This window comes from Schistocerca piceifrons, chromosome 2, assembly GCF_021461385.2.
Source record: "Schistocerca piceifrons isolate TAMUIC-IGC-003096 chromosome 2, iqSchPice1.1, whole genome shotgun sequence".
Taxonomy (NCBI): domain Eukaryota; kingdom Metazoa; phylum Arthropoda; class Insecta; order Orthoptera; family Acrididae; genus Schistocerca; species Schistocerca piceifrons.
Window position 1 is genome coordinate 518379485 of NC_060139.1, and position 18711 is coordinate 518398195.

The 18711-nt window shown below is 37.4% G+C and overlaps 1 protein-coding gene across 5 annotated transcripts in view; it reads left to right on the forward strand.

The window, feature by feature from the left end:
* LOC124776548 (arylsulfatase G-like) overlaps window positions 1–18711 on the forward strand; it is a 127677-nt gene that overhangs the window by 51733 nt on the left and 57233 nt on the right. For all 5 annotated transcript variants that reach the window (XR_007015632.1, XM_047251581.1, XM_047251582.1 and 2 more), the window contains 4 exons: window positions 160–347; window positions 6503–6646; window positions 8510–8669; window positions 16939–17126. Coding sequence is in view for 4 of the 5 variants with exons in the window: in XM_047251581.1 (XP_047107537.1) it covers window positions 160–347; window positions 6503–6646; window positions 8510–8669; window positions 16939–17126 (680 nt within the window). In the remaining variant the exon portion in view is untranslated. The remainder of the gene's footprint in view (window positions 1–159; window positions 348–6502; window positions 6647–8509; window positions 8670–16938; window positions 17127–18711) is intronic.

Genomic DNA, 18711 nt, shown 5'->3' on the forward strand with positions numbered 1-18711 from the left:
TGGGTCAAGGAAGAGCTCTTTATGCTGTTTGCTTTTGTTAAAGTTGACTTGCTCGTGTGGGGCTAAGTGCAATGACCTAGGGTGCATATTTTGAGGAGAAAAATCAACTTTACTTTGTTCTTGATGAACAGATGGATTTTTAATATTTTATTTGTTTAGGCTCACAGATTTTCATGCTAGTGCATCGGTGTGTGCACCATCTCGAAGTGCACTCCTCACTGGTCGACTTGGACTAAGGACTGGAGTTGTGCAAAACTTTGCTAAAGATGCTGTCGGGGGTATTCCTGAGAATGAGACAACGTTGGCAGAAATCTTGAGGGATGCTGGATATAGGACTGCTATGATTGGTATGAATTATTGATCCACAGTTTCACTCTGTTTTTCCTTATTACTCAAGTCATTATCTTTCTTTTATTGTCATGTTTAGCTTACTGCAGTATATTTTATGTTATTAAACACAAATATAATTATTGTTTTAATTATTTTGACATATCATGTTAAAATGTCCTACATTTCCAACTTCGGTAGTTCCAAGTGATTCACTGTTTAACAATATTTTAGAGGCTGCTTGTTACACAGTTAAAAGAAATTTTAAAAGAATCTAAGCATAGCATTCTTCAATAAGCAATGTAATTCAGCATGTTATGTTTCTGTAGATAAGTGGTTCATTATATGAATTGTGGAAAATATTAAAACTGGGAATCAAACAAATTATGTCATTGTCAACAGGATATTGAACATCCTTTGGATTAGATCAGATACACTTTTTATTCCTCAGACCCAAAATAAGGAGCTCCTCAAGGGTGCAGAAGATATCTTAATACATAACTGCCTGGATATCTGAGTGCATTTAAGTGCCCAGTTTTGTGATTGGGGAGGTGTGCTGGCCCAATATCATATCTGCCTTGCAGATTAATGATGGGAACCATTGTGCCGTTCAGCCTGGATGCAGTTGTTAAGTGATTTTCCACATCAACGTATGCTACTGGCCATTAAACTTGCTACAGCAAGAATAAATGCAGATGATAAATGGGTATTCATTGTACAAATATATTACACTAGAACTGATATGTAATTACATTTTCATGCAATTTGGATGCATAGAGCCTGTAAATCAGTACCCAGAACAACCACCTCTTGCTGTAATAACGGCCTTGATACGCCTGGGCATTGAGTCTAACAGAGCTTGGATGACGTGCACAGGTACAGCTGCCCATGCAGCTTCTACATGATACCACAGTTCATCAAGAGTAGTGACTGGCGTATTGTGACGAGTCAGATGCTCGGCCACCATTTACCAGACATTTTAAATTGGTGACAGATCTGGAAAATGTGCTGGCCAGGGCAGCAGTCGACCATTTTCTGTGTCCAGAAAAGGCCGGTACAGGACCAGCAGTATGCAGTCATGTATTATCCTGCTGGAATGTAGGGTTTCGCAGGGATTGAATGAAGGGTAGAGCCACAGGTCATAACACATCTGAAATATAACGTCCACTGTTCAAAGTGCTGTCAATGTGAATTAGAGGTGACCGAGACCTGTAACCAATGGCACCCCATACCATTACACTGGATGATACACCAGTATGGTGATGACAAATACACGCTTCCAATGTGCGTTCACTGCGATGTCGCTAAACACGGATGTGACCATCATGATGCTGTAAACAGAACCTGGATTCATCAAAAAAAAAAAATGACGTTTTGCCATTCGTGCACCCAGGTTCATCATTGAGTACAGCATCGCAGGCGCTCCTGTCTGTGATGCAGCGTCAATGGTAACTGCAGCCATGGTGTCTGAACTGGTAGTCCATGCTGCTGCAAACGTCGTCGAACTGTTCGTGCAGATGGTTGTTGATTTGCAAACGTCCCCACTCAGGGATCGATACGTGGCTGTATGATCCGTTACAGCCATGCGGATAAGATGCCTGTGATCTTGACTGCTAGTGATACAAGGCCATTGGGATCCACCAGAGCATTCTGTATTACCCTCCTCAACCCACTGATTCCATATTCTGCCAACAGTCATTGGATCTCGACCAGTGTGAGCAGCAATGTCGTGATACGATAAACCGCAATCGTGATAGGCTACAATCCGACATTTATCAAAGTCAGAAATGTGATGGTATGCATTTCTCCTCCTTAAACAAGGCATCACAACAGCATTTCACCAGGCAATGCTGGTCAACTACTGTTTACGTATGAGAAATCAGTTGGAAACTTTCCTCATGTCAGTACGTTGTAGGTGTCGCCACCGGCGCCAACCTTGTGTGAATGCTCTGAAAAGCTAATCATTTGCATATCACAGCATCTTCTTCCTCTCAGTTAAATTTTGCATGTGTAGCACGTCATTTTCATGGTGTAGCAATTTTAATGGCCAGTAGTGTAGATAAATCCCAGGTTGGTTCTCAAGTCCCATCTCAACAGCATGATGTGCAAACACTTTGGAAAATGATGTTACATTTGACCATGTGGTGTACACTAGACTCAGACAGAAGAAGTACATTGAATTTTGCCTGGAAGGGGGGGGGGGGGGGGGGCTGACATTAGCTTTAAGATGCCTTTGAGAGTGGTTAGATTAGATTAGATTAGATTAATACTAGTTCCATGGATCATGAATACGATATTTCGTAATGATGTGGAATGAGTAGAATTTTCCAATACATGACATAATTAGGTTAATTTAACAACATACTTAAGTTAATATTACAACTTTATTTTTTTTTGTTTTTTTATTTTTATTTATTTATTTTTTTAATATTTTTTTTTTCTTAATTTATATCTAAAAATTCCTCTATGGAGTAGAAGGAGTTGTCATTCAGAAATTCTTTTAATTTCTTCTTAAATACTTGTTGGTTATCTGTCAGACTTTTGATACTATTTGGTAAGTGACCAAAGACTTTAGTGCCAGTATAATTCACCCCTTTCTGTGCCAAAGTTAGATTTAATCTTGAATAGTGAAGATCGTCCTTTCTCCTAGTATTGTAGTTATGCACACTGCTATTACTTTTGAATTGGGTTTGGTTGTTAATAACAAATTTCATAAGAGAGGATATATACTGAGAAGCTACTGTGAATATCCCTAGATCCTTAAATAAATGTCTGCAGGATGATCTTGGGTGGACTCCAGCTATTATTCTGATTACACGCTTCTGTGCAATAAATACTTTATTCCTCAGTGATGAATTAGCCCAAAATATGATGCCATATGAAAGCAATGAGTGAAAATAGGTGTAGTAAGCTAATTTACTATTTGCAATGACCCTTATTGCATAAGTAGCTGAACTCAAACGTTTCAGCAGATCATCAATGTGTTTCTTCCAATTTAATCTCTCATCAATGGACATACCTAAAAATTTGGAATATTCTACCTTAGCTATATGCTTCTGATTAAGGTCTATATTTATTAATGGCGTCATACCATTCACTGTACGGAACTGTATGTACTGTGTCTTATCAAAATTCAGTGAGAGTCCGTTTACAAGGAACCACTTAGTAATTTTCTGAAAGACAGTATTGACAATTTCATCAGTTAATTCTTGTTTCTCAGGTGTGATTACTATACTTGTATCATCAGCAAAGAGAACTAACTTTGCCTCTTCATGAATATAGAATGGCAAGTCATTAATATATAATAAGAACAACAAAGGACCCAAGACTGACCCTTGTGGAACCCCATTCTTGATAGTTCCCCAGTTTGAGGAATGTGCTGATTTTTGCATGTTACGAGAACTACTTATTTCAACTTTCTGCACTCTTCCAGTTAGGTATGAATTAAACCATTTGTGCACTGTCCCACTCATGCCACAATACTTGAGCTTGTCTAGCAGAATTTCATGATTTACACAATCAAAAGCCTTTGAGAGATCACAAAAAATCCCAATGGGAGGTGTTCGGTTATTCAGATCATTCAAAATTTGACTGGTGAAAGCATATATGGCATTTTCTGCTGAAAAACCTTTCTGGAAACCAAACTGACATTTTGTTAGTACTTCATTTTTACAGATATGTGAAGCTACTCTTGAATACATTACTTTCTCAAAAATTTTGGATAAAGCTGTTAGAAGGGAGATTGGACGGTAATTGTTGACATCAGATCTATCCCCCTTTTTATGCAATGGTATAACAATAGCATATTTCAGTCTATCAGGGAAAATGCCCTGTTCCAGAGAGCTATTACACAGGTGGCTGAGAATCTTACTTATCTGTTGAGAACAAGCTTTTAGTATTTTGCTGGAAATGCCATCAATTCCATGTGAGTTTTTGCTTTTAAGTAAGTTTATTATTTTCCTAATTTCAGAGGGAGAAGTGGGTGAGATTTCAATTGTATCAAATTGCATAGGTATGGCCTCTTCCATTAACAGCCTAGCATCTTCTAATGAACACCTGGATCCTACTATATCCACAACATTTAGAAAATGATTATTAAAAATATTTTCAACTTCTGACTTTTTGTTCGTAAAGTTTTCATTCAATTTGATGGTAATACTGTCTTCCTCTGCTCTTGGTTGACCTGTTTCTCTTTTAATAATATTCCAAATTGATTTAATTTTATTATCAGAGTTGCTGATTTCAGACATGATACACATACTCCTGGATTTTTTAATAACTTTTCTTAATATAACACAGTAGTTTTTATAATTTTTGATAGTTTCTGGGTCACTACTCTTTCTTGCTGTCAGATACATTTCCCTTTTCCGGTTACAAGATATTTTTATACCCTTAGTAAGCCATGGTTTGTTACAAGGTTTCTTACGAGTATATTTAACTATTTTCTTGGGGAAGCAGTTTTCAAATGCATTTACAAAATTGTCATGAAATAAATTATATTTTAAATTGGCATCAGGTTCACGGTACACCTCATCCCAGTCTAACTGCCGTAGGCTTTCCCTGAAATTTGCAATTGTTAAATCGTTGACTGAACATACTACTTTGGAGGACTGTTTAGTATTGCTGAATGGAGCTATGTCATATATTGTAACTAGCTGTGCACCATGATCAGAAAGACCATTCTCAACAGGCTTAGCATTTATCTGGTTAAACTTATCTTGGTCTATAAAGAAGTTATCTATCAGTGAGCTGCTATCCTTTACCACCCGAGTAGGAAAATCAATAACAGGTGTCAAATTGAAAGAACCGAGTAATACTTCAAGGTCATTTTTCCTATTACCCTCTTTCAGAGAATCTACATTGAAGTCCCCCCCTTTATAATAACAGTCAATGTACAGGAGTTATGGCTGGTCTGTAAGTTGGAGAACTACGGTACCAGTCCCAATCCAACAATGTCTGGAATGGATGGATGGATGTAACACATGTTTACAAAAAGAGAAGATGTCCTAAGGTTTCTTGCAGACTGTTGAAACCTTGTGCTAACTTGATGTGATTACCCATAAGTTATCTTTGTAATACATCTTTTAATCAAGTCATATTTAGTAATAGAATTATATATGCTGTAGTAATACCCATCTATAAAACCACAGATAAGCAAACTGCTTTTAATTACAGATCTGTGTCACTCCTAGTCTTTTCAAACACATCCAGTCAGGAATTGATTTAAAATGGAGTCAAAACAGATAAACAGATCAAGAAACTTAATTCAGCATGTTTCTCCCCTAGAAGCACCTCTAATCATGCATAGGAATATTGTGTAAAGTAGATATCAGCACATCTTGCAAAAGCCTTTTCAAAAACTTGCAATTATTTCACTCCTTCCCAATAAATTTACTCCTTAATGATTTTTAAACAAGAATGGAAAATCCAGGATGGAATAATGACAGTATTATGAAAAGGATAGACTGTCACTCACCATATAACAGAGATTCTGACTCACAGACAGCCATGACAAAAAAGACTGCTAAACAATAAGCTTTCAGCCAAAATGCCTTCTTCTGAGCTAGACAACATACACAAACACACATTCATGCAAACTCAACCCACACACACACTTGACCACTGTCTCTGGCTGCCGAGGCCAACCAGAGATGGTGGTCATGTGTGTGTGAGTTGTTTTTGCATGAATGTGTTTGTATATGTTGTCTGATTCAGTAAAAGCCTTCTGGCCAAAAGGTTACTTGTTTAGGAGTCATTTTGTTGTGCCTGTCTGCAGCTCAACATCTCTGCTAAATGGTGAGTAAAATCTATCCCTTTCATAATATTGTTCTTAATTGTTTTTGTTGTAGCAAACATAAGTTTTAGTTGAACTGTGATGTACACAAACACCATAAAAAATATAAAAAGAATTGTCATGTACACTGTACCTCCAGGACTAGGACTTAGAGTGAAGATGTGTACTCTGGTACAAAGTTTTTCTGAAAGAATGATAATCTCAGGTAGTGCAGTAGAGGAAGTGTGTAAAATTCACACAATTTTCACATAAGGTAAGTATTAACCAGTTATTGCCTTTCATTTTTCATTGTGATATGCGATAAGTATAAATGTTTGTGATACACATGTTTGTAAGTAGTCAATAATGTAGCAAAGCTCTTCAGTAAAAAATATTTTCCAGGAAAATGGCATCTGGGTACATCACCTGGTCACCATCCTATAGATAAAGGTTTTCAGGCCTATCTCGGAATTCCATACAGTATTGACATGGGCTGTACTGATCCACCAGGGGCAAATTTACCAGCCTGTCCTCCCTGCCCCCATGGTAAATGAAGTGTTAAGTTTATGTTTAAAGTATTAACCATTTATAGTCTAGTATCTTGTGATATGCAATATGTTCCTTCCTCCCTATGTTCCTGCATCCTTCCCCCCCACCCCCCTCCCCCCCTCTCTGTCTGTCTCTCTCTCTCTCTCTCTCTCTCTCTCTCTCTCTCTCTCTCTCACACACACACACACACACACACACACACACACACCACTGGACTCTAACTGGTGCAATCAATGTTAGCATATGTACTGGGTCTGAAATGTTAAACACTGTGCAACACAATTAAAGGACTGACACTGTATAAACACAGATGTGGTAACCATCAATGATGTATCCTTGGCTCGACAGGCTAAAATGATGGTGAAATATTTGTGTCTGCCTGTGTGAGAGTCATGAAATGTATAAGTGTAAGGGTCATGGACTCTGTGACATATGGAAGTTTGGGTTGGTCCTGGAGATGCACTCGGATGACTGAAGTGGTTAAGGCGACTGCTTGATAAGCAGAAAATCCAGGTTTCAGTCCTGGTCTGACACAAATTTTCATCTGTCACAAACAGATGATATCAATGTCAATTCCATTTCATAATACTCATATTTACCACACCTGTAATCATTAGAATAGTATATTTTCCTTCAGATATGCATTCATGCATTGTAATGTATAGATACAGACACTGTATAAACACAGACATTGTAACCATCAATTACCTAATTAGTTAGTAGTTAGTTATGTGTTCCATAGATCATCTGAATAATTATTTTATCAAAAATGATGTCAAATGAGTCTGTTTACAGGATAAATATACTTGTTATGTTAATATTAAGTGACAAATTACTTTTTAGTCTCACTCATACGATTACACTTACAAACTTACTTTTTGTTTTTACTTGCTATCAGTCTTTTTAATACAAAGGTGTTGTCCAGGAGAAATGATTTATGCTAAATTTAAAACTTGCTTTGCCATATGTTTTTATTTTATGTTATTGGGTAAATTAGCGAACATTTAACTTGCTGCATATTGAACTCTTTTCTGAGCCACTGACAGCTGTAACAATGGAAAACAAAGGTCATTTTTTCCTCTAGTGTTGTAGATATGGACATCACTTCATTTGTTACTCTCACTAGCAATTATATTAAGAGCAAAAATATTAAATTAATTATTTGAGCAGCTCAATATTATGCTTCTTCCAGTTAAAATTTGTATCAGTATGTGCACCTAAAAATATAGAGTATTTTTCCCTGTTTACTGAGTCCTATTCAAGTGCTACATTAATTGTCAACTTACCTAGATTTGTTTACAAAACTGTTTTCTCATATTTTAGGGTGAGTCCATTTTTAAGGAACCACTTAATAATTCCCTTAAAATATCATTATCAAACTCTTCTACTGTCTCCTCTCCAATGGAATAATTGTGACTCTGTTATTGTCTGAAAAAGTACTAATTCTGCTTGATGACCGCCTTCATGATTTCTACCCAGTAACCAAAATATTTTCTCCTTTCAACTTTGTCTGAAGTATTTAGCACAACTTTTTGCATTCTGTCAGTTAAGTATGATTCAAAAGAAATTTGTGTAAAAGCATCAGTGCCATAAGACTCAAGTTTTTTGTAGAGAGTGAGTGATCTATGCAGTCAAAGACTTCATATTCCTAGAAAGAAAATGGTACTGGTAGCAGTTGTGTTCCAAATAACTGTTCCTGTAAACCCATTTGGTTATATGTAATTTAATGTATTATCTGCATTAAAAAGGTAAGAGAGAGAGGTATGAATGCATTGTCTCCTTTTATTTATTAATTTGTTTTGACTGATGAAAATCTGTTTCTACTCTTATAAGTAACTTGTTGTTTTATTTTTTACTTAGAAAATATGGTCTTCAACAAGGAGAATGATTGTCACATTTCATGTGATGAAGAATTGGCTCTTCCTTTGTATGTAAATAAAACAATAATACAGCAGCCTGCACAGTTAAGGCATCTCTCAGAAATTTATGCCGAATTTGCAGAAGAATTTATGTCAGAAAGGTAGCACTCTCCAAATCACATTATTTCTTCTGTAAATACTTATTTAATGGTATATATGAATGAGCTATGAGATTACTTGACTTTGAGGCATCACCTTGTATAGATGAACTTCAGACTGTTCTGTTAGATTAATATCTAGACTGTAATTGTAACATTTTGCTGTTACTGTCCCCAGACTATCCATGGCATCTGAATCATCATTATGTGTTTATGAGCATCACTTTAGAGTTCTCACAGTGACTAGGTTCTGGCCAAAGATGATGCTGTAGTATCATCCTGTCAGGTATAACACCATAATTGATCCCTAGGATAAAAACAAGAAAAAATGTTTCAATGAATGTATGTCATACAATGTGCTGATAGTAAGATACAAGCATTGCACTAAAATGAAATATGGGTGACGTATTTGTTGCTCATACTGCTATAGTACTCCACATGTTGAATAAAACAAATGTGTCTTGCTATATCAATAACATGTGGTACAGAACAGTTATACATAGGCATGAGTAGGCTACTAGCTGACTGAGTGTGAAACATGAGGTGTTATTCAAAACAAAAAGAAGGTGATGTGAATTTCATGTATGGTAGTTCAAATAACAATTGGCTATAAGTAGCAAGCATTCTTCACAGAGAGTGACTGTTTTTCAAGACACCTGCAGCAGTTCCACTGGAAGGTAAGCCTCTATCAGTTTGCTGCACTTTATGTGTCATATATGAGTATGATGATGCTCCAGTGCACTTCAGTTTGGATGTGTACCAGTTTCTGGACAAAACTTCCACATGACAATGAATCTGACACTGAGGTGCAGTACATTCTAAAGTCAAATATCCTTGCCTTTATCCAGTGAAAACTTGGTTTCATTATTATTTTATGTATTTGTTGCTGAATTTCACTTTAGTACGTATCCTCTGCAGCTGAAGTGGATTCTGAGTTACAAAGCAGTTAACTAGAAACTGAGGTCTTGGAAAGATGCAATGATGAATTATTCAGTAGTCTCAGAACTTTGCAACTACTCCCTTTGTCAGAGAAGTTCCAGGACAAGTCTTTTTAAAATAGAAAACTGCACTTACATAGTAAAGATCCTAGTAGTCCCCTTGGCTATCTATAGACAGTTTCTAGCATTCCTGCAGGTCTTGGAAGCAAGAAGGGAAATTTTCAACTGTGATGCTTATAAGCTCATTTGTCACAGCCCATTGGACATCTGTGATATCTTGATGAAGCTTTCCTTTCAGTTGCCTTTTCACTTGCTGAAACAAGAAAAAAATCACAAGGTGAATATGGTGGATTTGGGATGGCCATAACAGAATGTCTGGCCAGATACTCAGTAAGAGATAAAGCAGTATGGGGTCTTGCATTGTCATGCAATAAGAACCAGTCCTGAGAATGCCACAAATCAGGGCAGCAATGTTGAATTGCTTGTTGCAAACGTTTGAAGACCTCAGTGTAAAAAGTTTGGTTCAGTGTTTCATATTGAGGAATGTACTCATGGTGAACTAATCCTTTACTGTCAAAAATTTGATTAACATTGTCTTTGATCTCAAATGTTTTCATTTGACTTCTTTTGATGTAGGTGATCGAGGACTCTGACATTCAACACTTTGATGCTTTATTTGAGTGCTGTAGCACTAGCACCAACTTTCATCCCCAGCAATAATCTTTGACAGAAATGTGGGATCATGTCTGGCTCTGTCAAGTAGTTCAGCAGAAATTCTTCATCATTCCTCTTTCTGTTCATAAGTTAGTGTGTGAGGGACAAGTTTTGCATTAAGTCTCTATTTCCCTAAATCTTCTCATAAAATGTTATGACACACATCATGATTCAAATTAAGTTAATTTGATATTGCATGCACAGTTACATGATGGTCTTCATGCAGCAACTGACTAACATGCTCCACGTTTTCGTTGCTATGTACTGTAGATGGTTGACCCACTGTGTGATCATATTTTGCTGAAACCCTGCCTTCACAAAACCTTTTGTGCCACTTGTAACATGGATTCTTAAATGTGCCTTTCCTGCATATGCTTACTTAATCATTGTCCACATTTCACTAGGTGTTTCCTCAAAATTACTGCAGAACTTAATGTTCTTTCTTTGCTCACAATCAGCATCTATTGTGTCATGTAACTAATGTGCCAAGAACCCAAACATGTGTTGTTAAGTGTTGCCATGCTACCTAGTGAGTTTGCACAGAAACATGGCCAAGGTTATCTCAAATATACACACATACCAGGTGACATAAAAACAACATTGTTCTTTTTTGGCATTGAAAACTCATAAATAAAAGAACCTATCATGGAAATTTTCTGGCACATCCTGGTTGTATGTACCTTAGTACCAAGACTTTGTGAAACACATGTACATATGAAATTTTTTGTCCTAGGAAAATGGAGTTTTCAGTTTTTTGTTTAGTTTTTCTCAGTATACATAAGTTAGGTCTGGACCTTGTTCCACAATCATGGTTGTTTTCAGGATGGTAATTTTAAAATGAGGCAACTACAGTTATGCTTGTGTATAAGAAAGACTTGATTTGAGTAATGTGCTGCTCCATAGAGCATGGATACTCTGGGCACCCCTCAGCATGCTCTCAGGCAGGCATGGCTAATATAAGCTATGAACCAAGTGATCCTGTTGCAGTACATGCGCTATCTGCAAGCACAGACTGCTTGTCCAACTGTGCCTGTGTGCACTCAGTAGCCTATGTTCACTCCTGGCAGCCTAACTGCCCATGTGTCAGCTGTGTGACCACCTGTTCCCATGAGCACCCAGCTGTCTGCTGGCAGGGACATGAACTGGAACAGTGTACTGTAACCATTTTAGAATGCACTGATGCTTTCTACTGATGACTACACTAACAAGAATGAGAAATAGATAGAACTAAAAAAATTGATTAAGAAACAGTATGGAAGAACCAGACTAAATGCACAGAAATTTTTGCATCAACTATGTGATCTAGAACATCTTCTAGTAAGACTGCCTATTGGGAGAATGTGGAACTATTGTGTAATATGCTGCAGTAAATAATTCTCTTCTGTGCATCACCTCATATAAATGACAACCATGTGGTAGTTACAGGAGCCTCATAGTACATTGATCCATATATGTTCTAAATGAGAAATGAAACAATGGGAAGCCCAAAATGGAATAACAACAATATGAAAAGATAGATTGCTACTCACCACATAGATGAGGCATTGAATCACAGACAGGCACAATGAATAAGGTTGCTAAACATTTATGCTTTAGGAGAATAAGTCCTTCTTCCAAAAGAGGAAACATACACACATTCACACAAGAAGAACTCACTCAAACATGCACACTTGGTTACTGTCTCCAGGTGTTGGGGCCTGACTGCAGACTGTGACTGCAACTGCGACTGCAACTGTGACTGTGTCTGACATGAGCAGCAGTCTGGTGGAGTGTGTGGTGGGGGGTAAGGAGGAGGCATGGGACAGGAATGGTGAGGGATAGCAGGGTAGGGGTGTGGCAAGATGTTGTGTTGCCGGTCAGAGCATGAAGGGAAGAGGTAGGTATGGAATTGGCTGCTAGACACAGAGATGGGAAGCTGTGCTGGGGGGGGGGGGGGGGGGGAGAGGAGAGAAGTAGTGAAGGAGAATAGACTAGTAGGTGTTGTAGATATAGAAGAGCATTTAGTGCAGAAATGAGACCAATATAGTGGATAGATAAGTGGTGGACAAGAACTACTGAAGGTTGAGGCCATGGGGGTTTTGAGAATGAAGGATGGCACAGGCTGTGAAGCACTCATAGGAGTGATGTGCACTGTGTTGGGGAGCATTTTCAGCAATGGTGTGGTGCAGCTGTTTTTTGCCCACAGTTTGGCAGTGGCCATTCATGTAGAAAGGCAGCTTCTTTGTTGTCATGCCCACACAGAAAGCAGCACAGTAGTTGCAGCTTAGCTTGTAGATCACATTGTTACTTTGAAATGTAGCACTTCCTTTGATGGGATAGGAATGCCTATGACAGGACTGGCATAGGTGATGGTGGGAGGATGTATGGGGCAGGTCTTGCATTTAGGTCTGTTGCAGAGATATGAGACATGAGCCAAGAGATTTGGAGCATCTGTGCCATAGGGATGAATAGGGGTATTGTGAATCTTTGAAGGGAAGAAGAGTAGTCCAGGGGAGAGTAGGGAGGATAGTGGCACTGTAATGGAAAATGTGATTTTGTTTCTACAGTCTTGGATGGTACTGAGTTATGAGATAAGTGCTCCTTTGTGGAAGATTTTAGGTAGAATATCAAAGCAAAATCCTTGGCATATTTGGAGAGGGACTGGTCATCAATACAGATGCAACAACCTTGGGTAGTTAGGTCTTATGTAAGGGTCCTTCTGGTATGAAATGGCTGGCAGCTATTGAAATGGAGGTGGTGTTGGTGGTTGCAAGGTTTGGTGCAGACAGAGGTACTGATATAGTCGTCCGCTCATCTTTGGCTAGTAATCAAAATATTCTCAGTCCCATGTTTGAAGCCTGCCACTGCTTAAATTTGAAATAAAAACAATCAGCAGCTGTTTCATACTGGCAATGGCCTTGTGAAAGAGTATGGAGGAGTGGAAGAGTGGAAGAGAGTCAGTGCACTCTCTTGCCCTTGGGGTGGGAAACTGCCCCTAAATGTGGAAGACTCAACAATGATCAATAGCATGAGAATGCAGAAGGCCTTGGAAATCCCTGCATTGAAGACATGTAATGTGTATTCACAGGAGATGTGACCTATAATTGAAAAAGTGTAATGATCATCTCTTCATTGGCAAAAGATTCTGGATTAGTCCTCCATTCAGATCTCTGGGAGGGGACTGCCAAGGGGGAGGTGGCCTTGAAAAGGTCAAATAGCCAATGAAAGGATAACATTCTACAAGTTGGGTCATGGAATGTCAGAAGTCTGAATGTGGTGGGGAAGGTAGAAAGTCTGAAAAGGGAAATGCAAAGGCACAGTCTAGGTTTAGTGGGGGTCAGTGATGTGAAATGGAAAGAAGACAAGTATATATGGTTAGATGAGCACTGATTAATACCAACAGCAGCAGAAAAAGTTATAATGGGAGTACAATTTGTTATGAACAGGAAGGTAGGCCAGAGAGAGAGTTACTGTGAACAGTTCAGCGACATGGTTGTTCTTATCAGAATCAACAGCAAGTCAACACCAACAACAATAGTTCAGGTATACATGCTGACACTGCAAGCAGAACGAAGAGACAGAGAAAGTATATGAGGCTATAACAGGAAATTCGGTACATAAAAGGAGATGGAACCTAACAGTCATGGGGGATTGGAATGCGGTTGTATGGGAAGGAGTAGATGAAAGGGTTGTGGGAGGGTATAAGCTTGGTAGTAGAAACGAGAGAAGAGAAAGGCTAATTGAGTTCTGCAGTAAATTTCAGCCAATAATACCGAATATTCAGATCAGAATTACAAGAGGAGCTGATATGCTTGGAAAAGGCTGGGAGATACGGGAAGACTCCAGTTAGATTACACGGTCACATAGAGATTCCAAAATCATATACTGGATTGTAAGGCATACTCAGGAGCAGATATGGACTCAGACCACAATTTTGTAATGATTAAAAGTAGGCTGAAGTTTAAGAGATTAGTCAGAAAAAATCAATGAGCAAAGAAGTGGGATACAGAAATACTAAGAAATGAAGAGATATGTTGGAAGTTCTCTGAGACTATAGATACTGCAATAATGAATAGCTCTGTAGGCAGTTAAAGAGGAAAAAAAGGGTAATCACAAATTTTAGGGAGAAAAATGTAGGTAAAAGGTAGGTAACTGTAAGGAAACAATAGGTAGTGGAAGAAATATTTCAAATGATCAATGAAAGAAGGTGTTCCATGAGATTCAAGAATACAGAAACACAAATCACTTAAGAATGAAATAAATAGGAAGTACAGGCAAGCTAAGGTGAAAATGTGCACAAACATGTGAAGAAATCGAAAAAGAAATTATGGTCTGAAGGACTGACTTAGCATATAAAAAGTCAAAACAACCTTTTGTGAAATTAAAAGATATGGTGGTTAACACTAAGAGTGCATGTGAATTCCTGTTAAGTGTAGAGCAGAGAGCAGATAGGTAGAAAGAGTACACTGAAGGCCTTTGTGAGGAGGAAGATCTGTCTGATGATGTGGTAGAAGAAGAAACAGGAGTCAATATAAAAAAGATAGGGAATTTAGTATTAGAATCAGAATTTAAAAGAGCTTTGGAAGAATTAAGATCAAATAAGGCCAAAGGGATAGATAATATTCCATCAGAGTTTCTAAAATTATTGTAGGAAAGTGGAAACAAAATGACTATTCACATTGGTGTGCAGAATGTATGAGTCTGACTTCCAGAAAAATGTCATCCACACAATTCCAAAAACTGCAAGAGCTGACCAGTCTGAGAATTATCACACAATCAGATTAACAGCTCATGCATCCAGGTTGCTGATATTCAGAAGAATGGAAAATAAAATTGAGGATCTGTTATATGACGAACAGTTTGGTTTCAGAAAATGCAAAGACACCAGAGAGGTAGTTGTGACATTGTGTTTGATAATAGAAGCAAGACTGAAGAAAAATCAAGACACATTCATAGGATCTGTCGACCTGGAAAAAGTGTTCAATACTGTAAAATGGTGCAAGATGTTCAAAATTCTGAGAAAAATAGGGGTAAGCCATAGGAAAAGATGCATCATATATAATATATACAAGAACCAAGAGGGAAGAGTAAGAGTGGGTGGCCAAGAATGAAGTGCTTGAACTGGAAAGGATGTAAGACAGGGATGTAGTTTTTTGCACCCACTGTTCAATTTATTCATCAAAGTAGCAATGACAGAATAAAAGAAAGATACAAGAGCAGGATTAAAATTCAAACTGAAAGGATATCAATCATAAGGTTCACTGATGACAGTGTTATCCTCAGTGAAGGTGAAGAAGAATTACAGGAAATGTTGAACAGAATGAACATTTTAATGGGTAGAGAACATGGATTCAGAGTAAATCAAAGCAAGATGAAAGCAATGAGAAATAGCAGAAATGAGAACAATGTGAAACTTAACCTCAGAATTGGGGAGCACAAAGTAGATGAAGCCACGGAATTCTGCTATCTAGGCAGCAAAATAACCCATTACAGATAGAGCAAAAAGGAAATAAGCAGACTAGCACTGGCAAAAAGCGTATTCCAGGCCAAGAGAAGTGAGCTAGAACCAAATGTAGGCCTCAGTTTGGGGATGAAATATCTGAGAGCACAGCATTGTATGTATGGTAATGAAACATAGACTGCGTGGAAACCAGAAAGTAGAGAATCAAAGAATATGAGATGTAGTGCTACAGAAGAATGTTGAAGATTAGGTGGACTGATAAGGTAAGGAACGAGTAATTTCTCTGGATAATCGGCGAGGGAAGAAGTATACGAAAAACACTGAGTAGAGGTTAAAAACTGTAGGGGAAGACAGAGATTAGAAGACATCCAGCAAATAATTGAGGATGTAGGTAGCTTAGATGGTTGTCACAGGAGAGGAATTCACGCTGGGCACATCACGCTAGTCAGAAGACTGATGACTCAAAAAAATTCTGCTTTTCAAACATAAATTAGCTTAGAAACATACATTTGTCTTGTCATATTCTATATAATTTATAATTTGATCTAGGGTTTAGTGACTAATGGACTTTTAAAATTCACTAGAGAAGGAAGGAAGAACATTGCTTAACGTCCCATCACCAACAAGTACGGGGAATGAAATTAGAGTTTCATATCACAATCATATTGAAATCAGTGTATGTGGTTTACAAGAAAGTATATTTTACACTTTGTACTGGAGGTATCATACACCTACATCTGACAGACATATTTTTTGGGATCCTAAGATAATTATAAGAGACTAATGGAGTCCATCATAGAAAATGATAATAAAAATAACATTGATTTCCTACCTCATTGTTTTCTTTGCCAGTTGAGCAGCTAAGTCAGTAGATTTCAGTTCTAACAAAATTTTCTCCTGTAAATTAACAATAAGCCAAGAAAAATGTAGAAAAGACAATATGTCTGTAATTGAAATTTATGAGACAAGAAATAAAGCAAAAAAGTGTGTCTCTTGTTAATCATTCAATGCAAGAAATTTTAGACTGTTGGTGCAACTGTGATCCTTTCTTACTTTAAATTTGTAAAATGAGCAGAGTATATATTTTCATTTATTTAATATCATGTGTATAAATGTTTATTATTTCATGTTTCTCAAGGGAGACTGATGAATGTCCTACATAATCTATCTCTCATTTCAGGAAGGAGCCTTTCTTCATGTATGTTGCATTGTCACACATACATGTACCATTGGCCCATGGCCCTACATTTGAAAATATTACTGGAAAAGGCATATTTGCTGATACCTTGTTTGAGATGGATTGGCTCATTGGAAAAATTGTGAGAACAGCTATGAGATATAGTAAAAATAACTTGATTTGGATTCTGAGTAAGTCCTCCAACCCAAACAACAAAATGAAATTGTCTTTGAGATTAATTCTTCAGACTCATGGAAAGGTTTCTAGTTTTATGACCAGCAATTTAAGAGAATGCCTATGGGGAGGATTATTGATCCCTATTCTAGCAATAAGCCTGAGTCTGTGGAGAAGCCAAACTCCACATTACAACCAGTTCCCCAGAACAACTCTGCTGACTTTGAGAGACATGTGTAATTGGGAAGAAATGGTGTCTACTTGTGACATGAAAAAATGGGGGGGGGGGGGGGTGGAAGTTCAACACTGACTACTGTAAATAACGTAGCCGATAGTTGCACAATTACATTTCACAGTTCTTTACTTTCATTGTTCACAACCCCCAATATTACACAATTATATGGCCTGTTTGCTATTGGGAAATGTTGATAAGCTTCATTAATAGGTTGCAGGCAAACATCGGCATATTGCTACCATAGTTTGCTGTTGAACATCTGTGAGCAGTAAAAACCTAACCACACATTTCACAGTGCTTGCAGAATAATAAGGTATGTGTGACGCTATTACTCAAATAAATTGAACAGACATTGTCATTACTTGATCTAACATGTGGCCTATTTGTGTCACACATTTTCCACTGTTAAGTTGATGCATTGTTGTTACTTGAAACAGTACATAATTCCCCTCTAAAAATTGGCCATGCACTGACTGTCTCAGGACCAAAAATCAGTCCATTATATATCCTCTCAAAACAGCACTGAAACTGTACATTGTTTGATGTTTAAGTTACAGAAATTACAATTAAAATATAGCTCATTAAATTAACTGAATACATAAAAAAAACTTATTTTTAACATTTTCTTCTACCACAAAGGTCTGGCCAAATTATTTGTTTAAATAATGAAATTAACAGATATAGTTATACAAACAATACTTTTGACAAACATGGTAATTATTTTGGAGTTAATTAAGGGCTGACTTTGCTAATATGTTTTCAATTAGAGCCACATAAATACTTTAAGAATCCATGTAGTTCTTCTTCCAAATGTATTTAATTATTACAGAATTTATATTTGTTTATAAGTCAACAATAGAATCTAAGTTGCAAAACAATTACTGATTTCACCCTATAACAAAAGGTATTAACTAGGAATGGTGAAAATAAATTAGGAAATTGATTATATGAACAAAACCAAGCACAAAATTAGACCTGGTGCTATAATCCTTAAGACTGAGGGCCAACCTTTCTCATGCATGTTAATGATAATCAGGCAAAAATGAAAATAAAATGAATTTAAGGAAGCAGATGGCAAGGCAAGAGAGGAAGTAAAGAGATCCCAGCTGGCTTCATCATATACTGTGTATGCTTCAAAGCTGGTTTCTCTCCAGCAGCATTCAGGTAGTGTGCAGATTTCACGAATTGCTCATTTGAGTTTGTTGAAGCTCGTATAGTAATTGCAACATTGTCTCTGGAACTGAAGGTGGCCATCATATTTTGAGCTGTATTGTTGATCTGTTGTAGAGACAGAAAGAATAAAGCTTAATGACTTGTCAATGACAATGTCATTAGAGATACAGCACAAGACTGAGGTGGACAAAGCT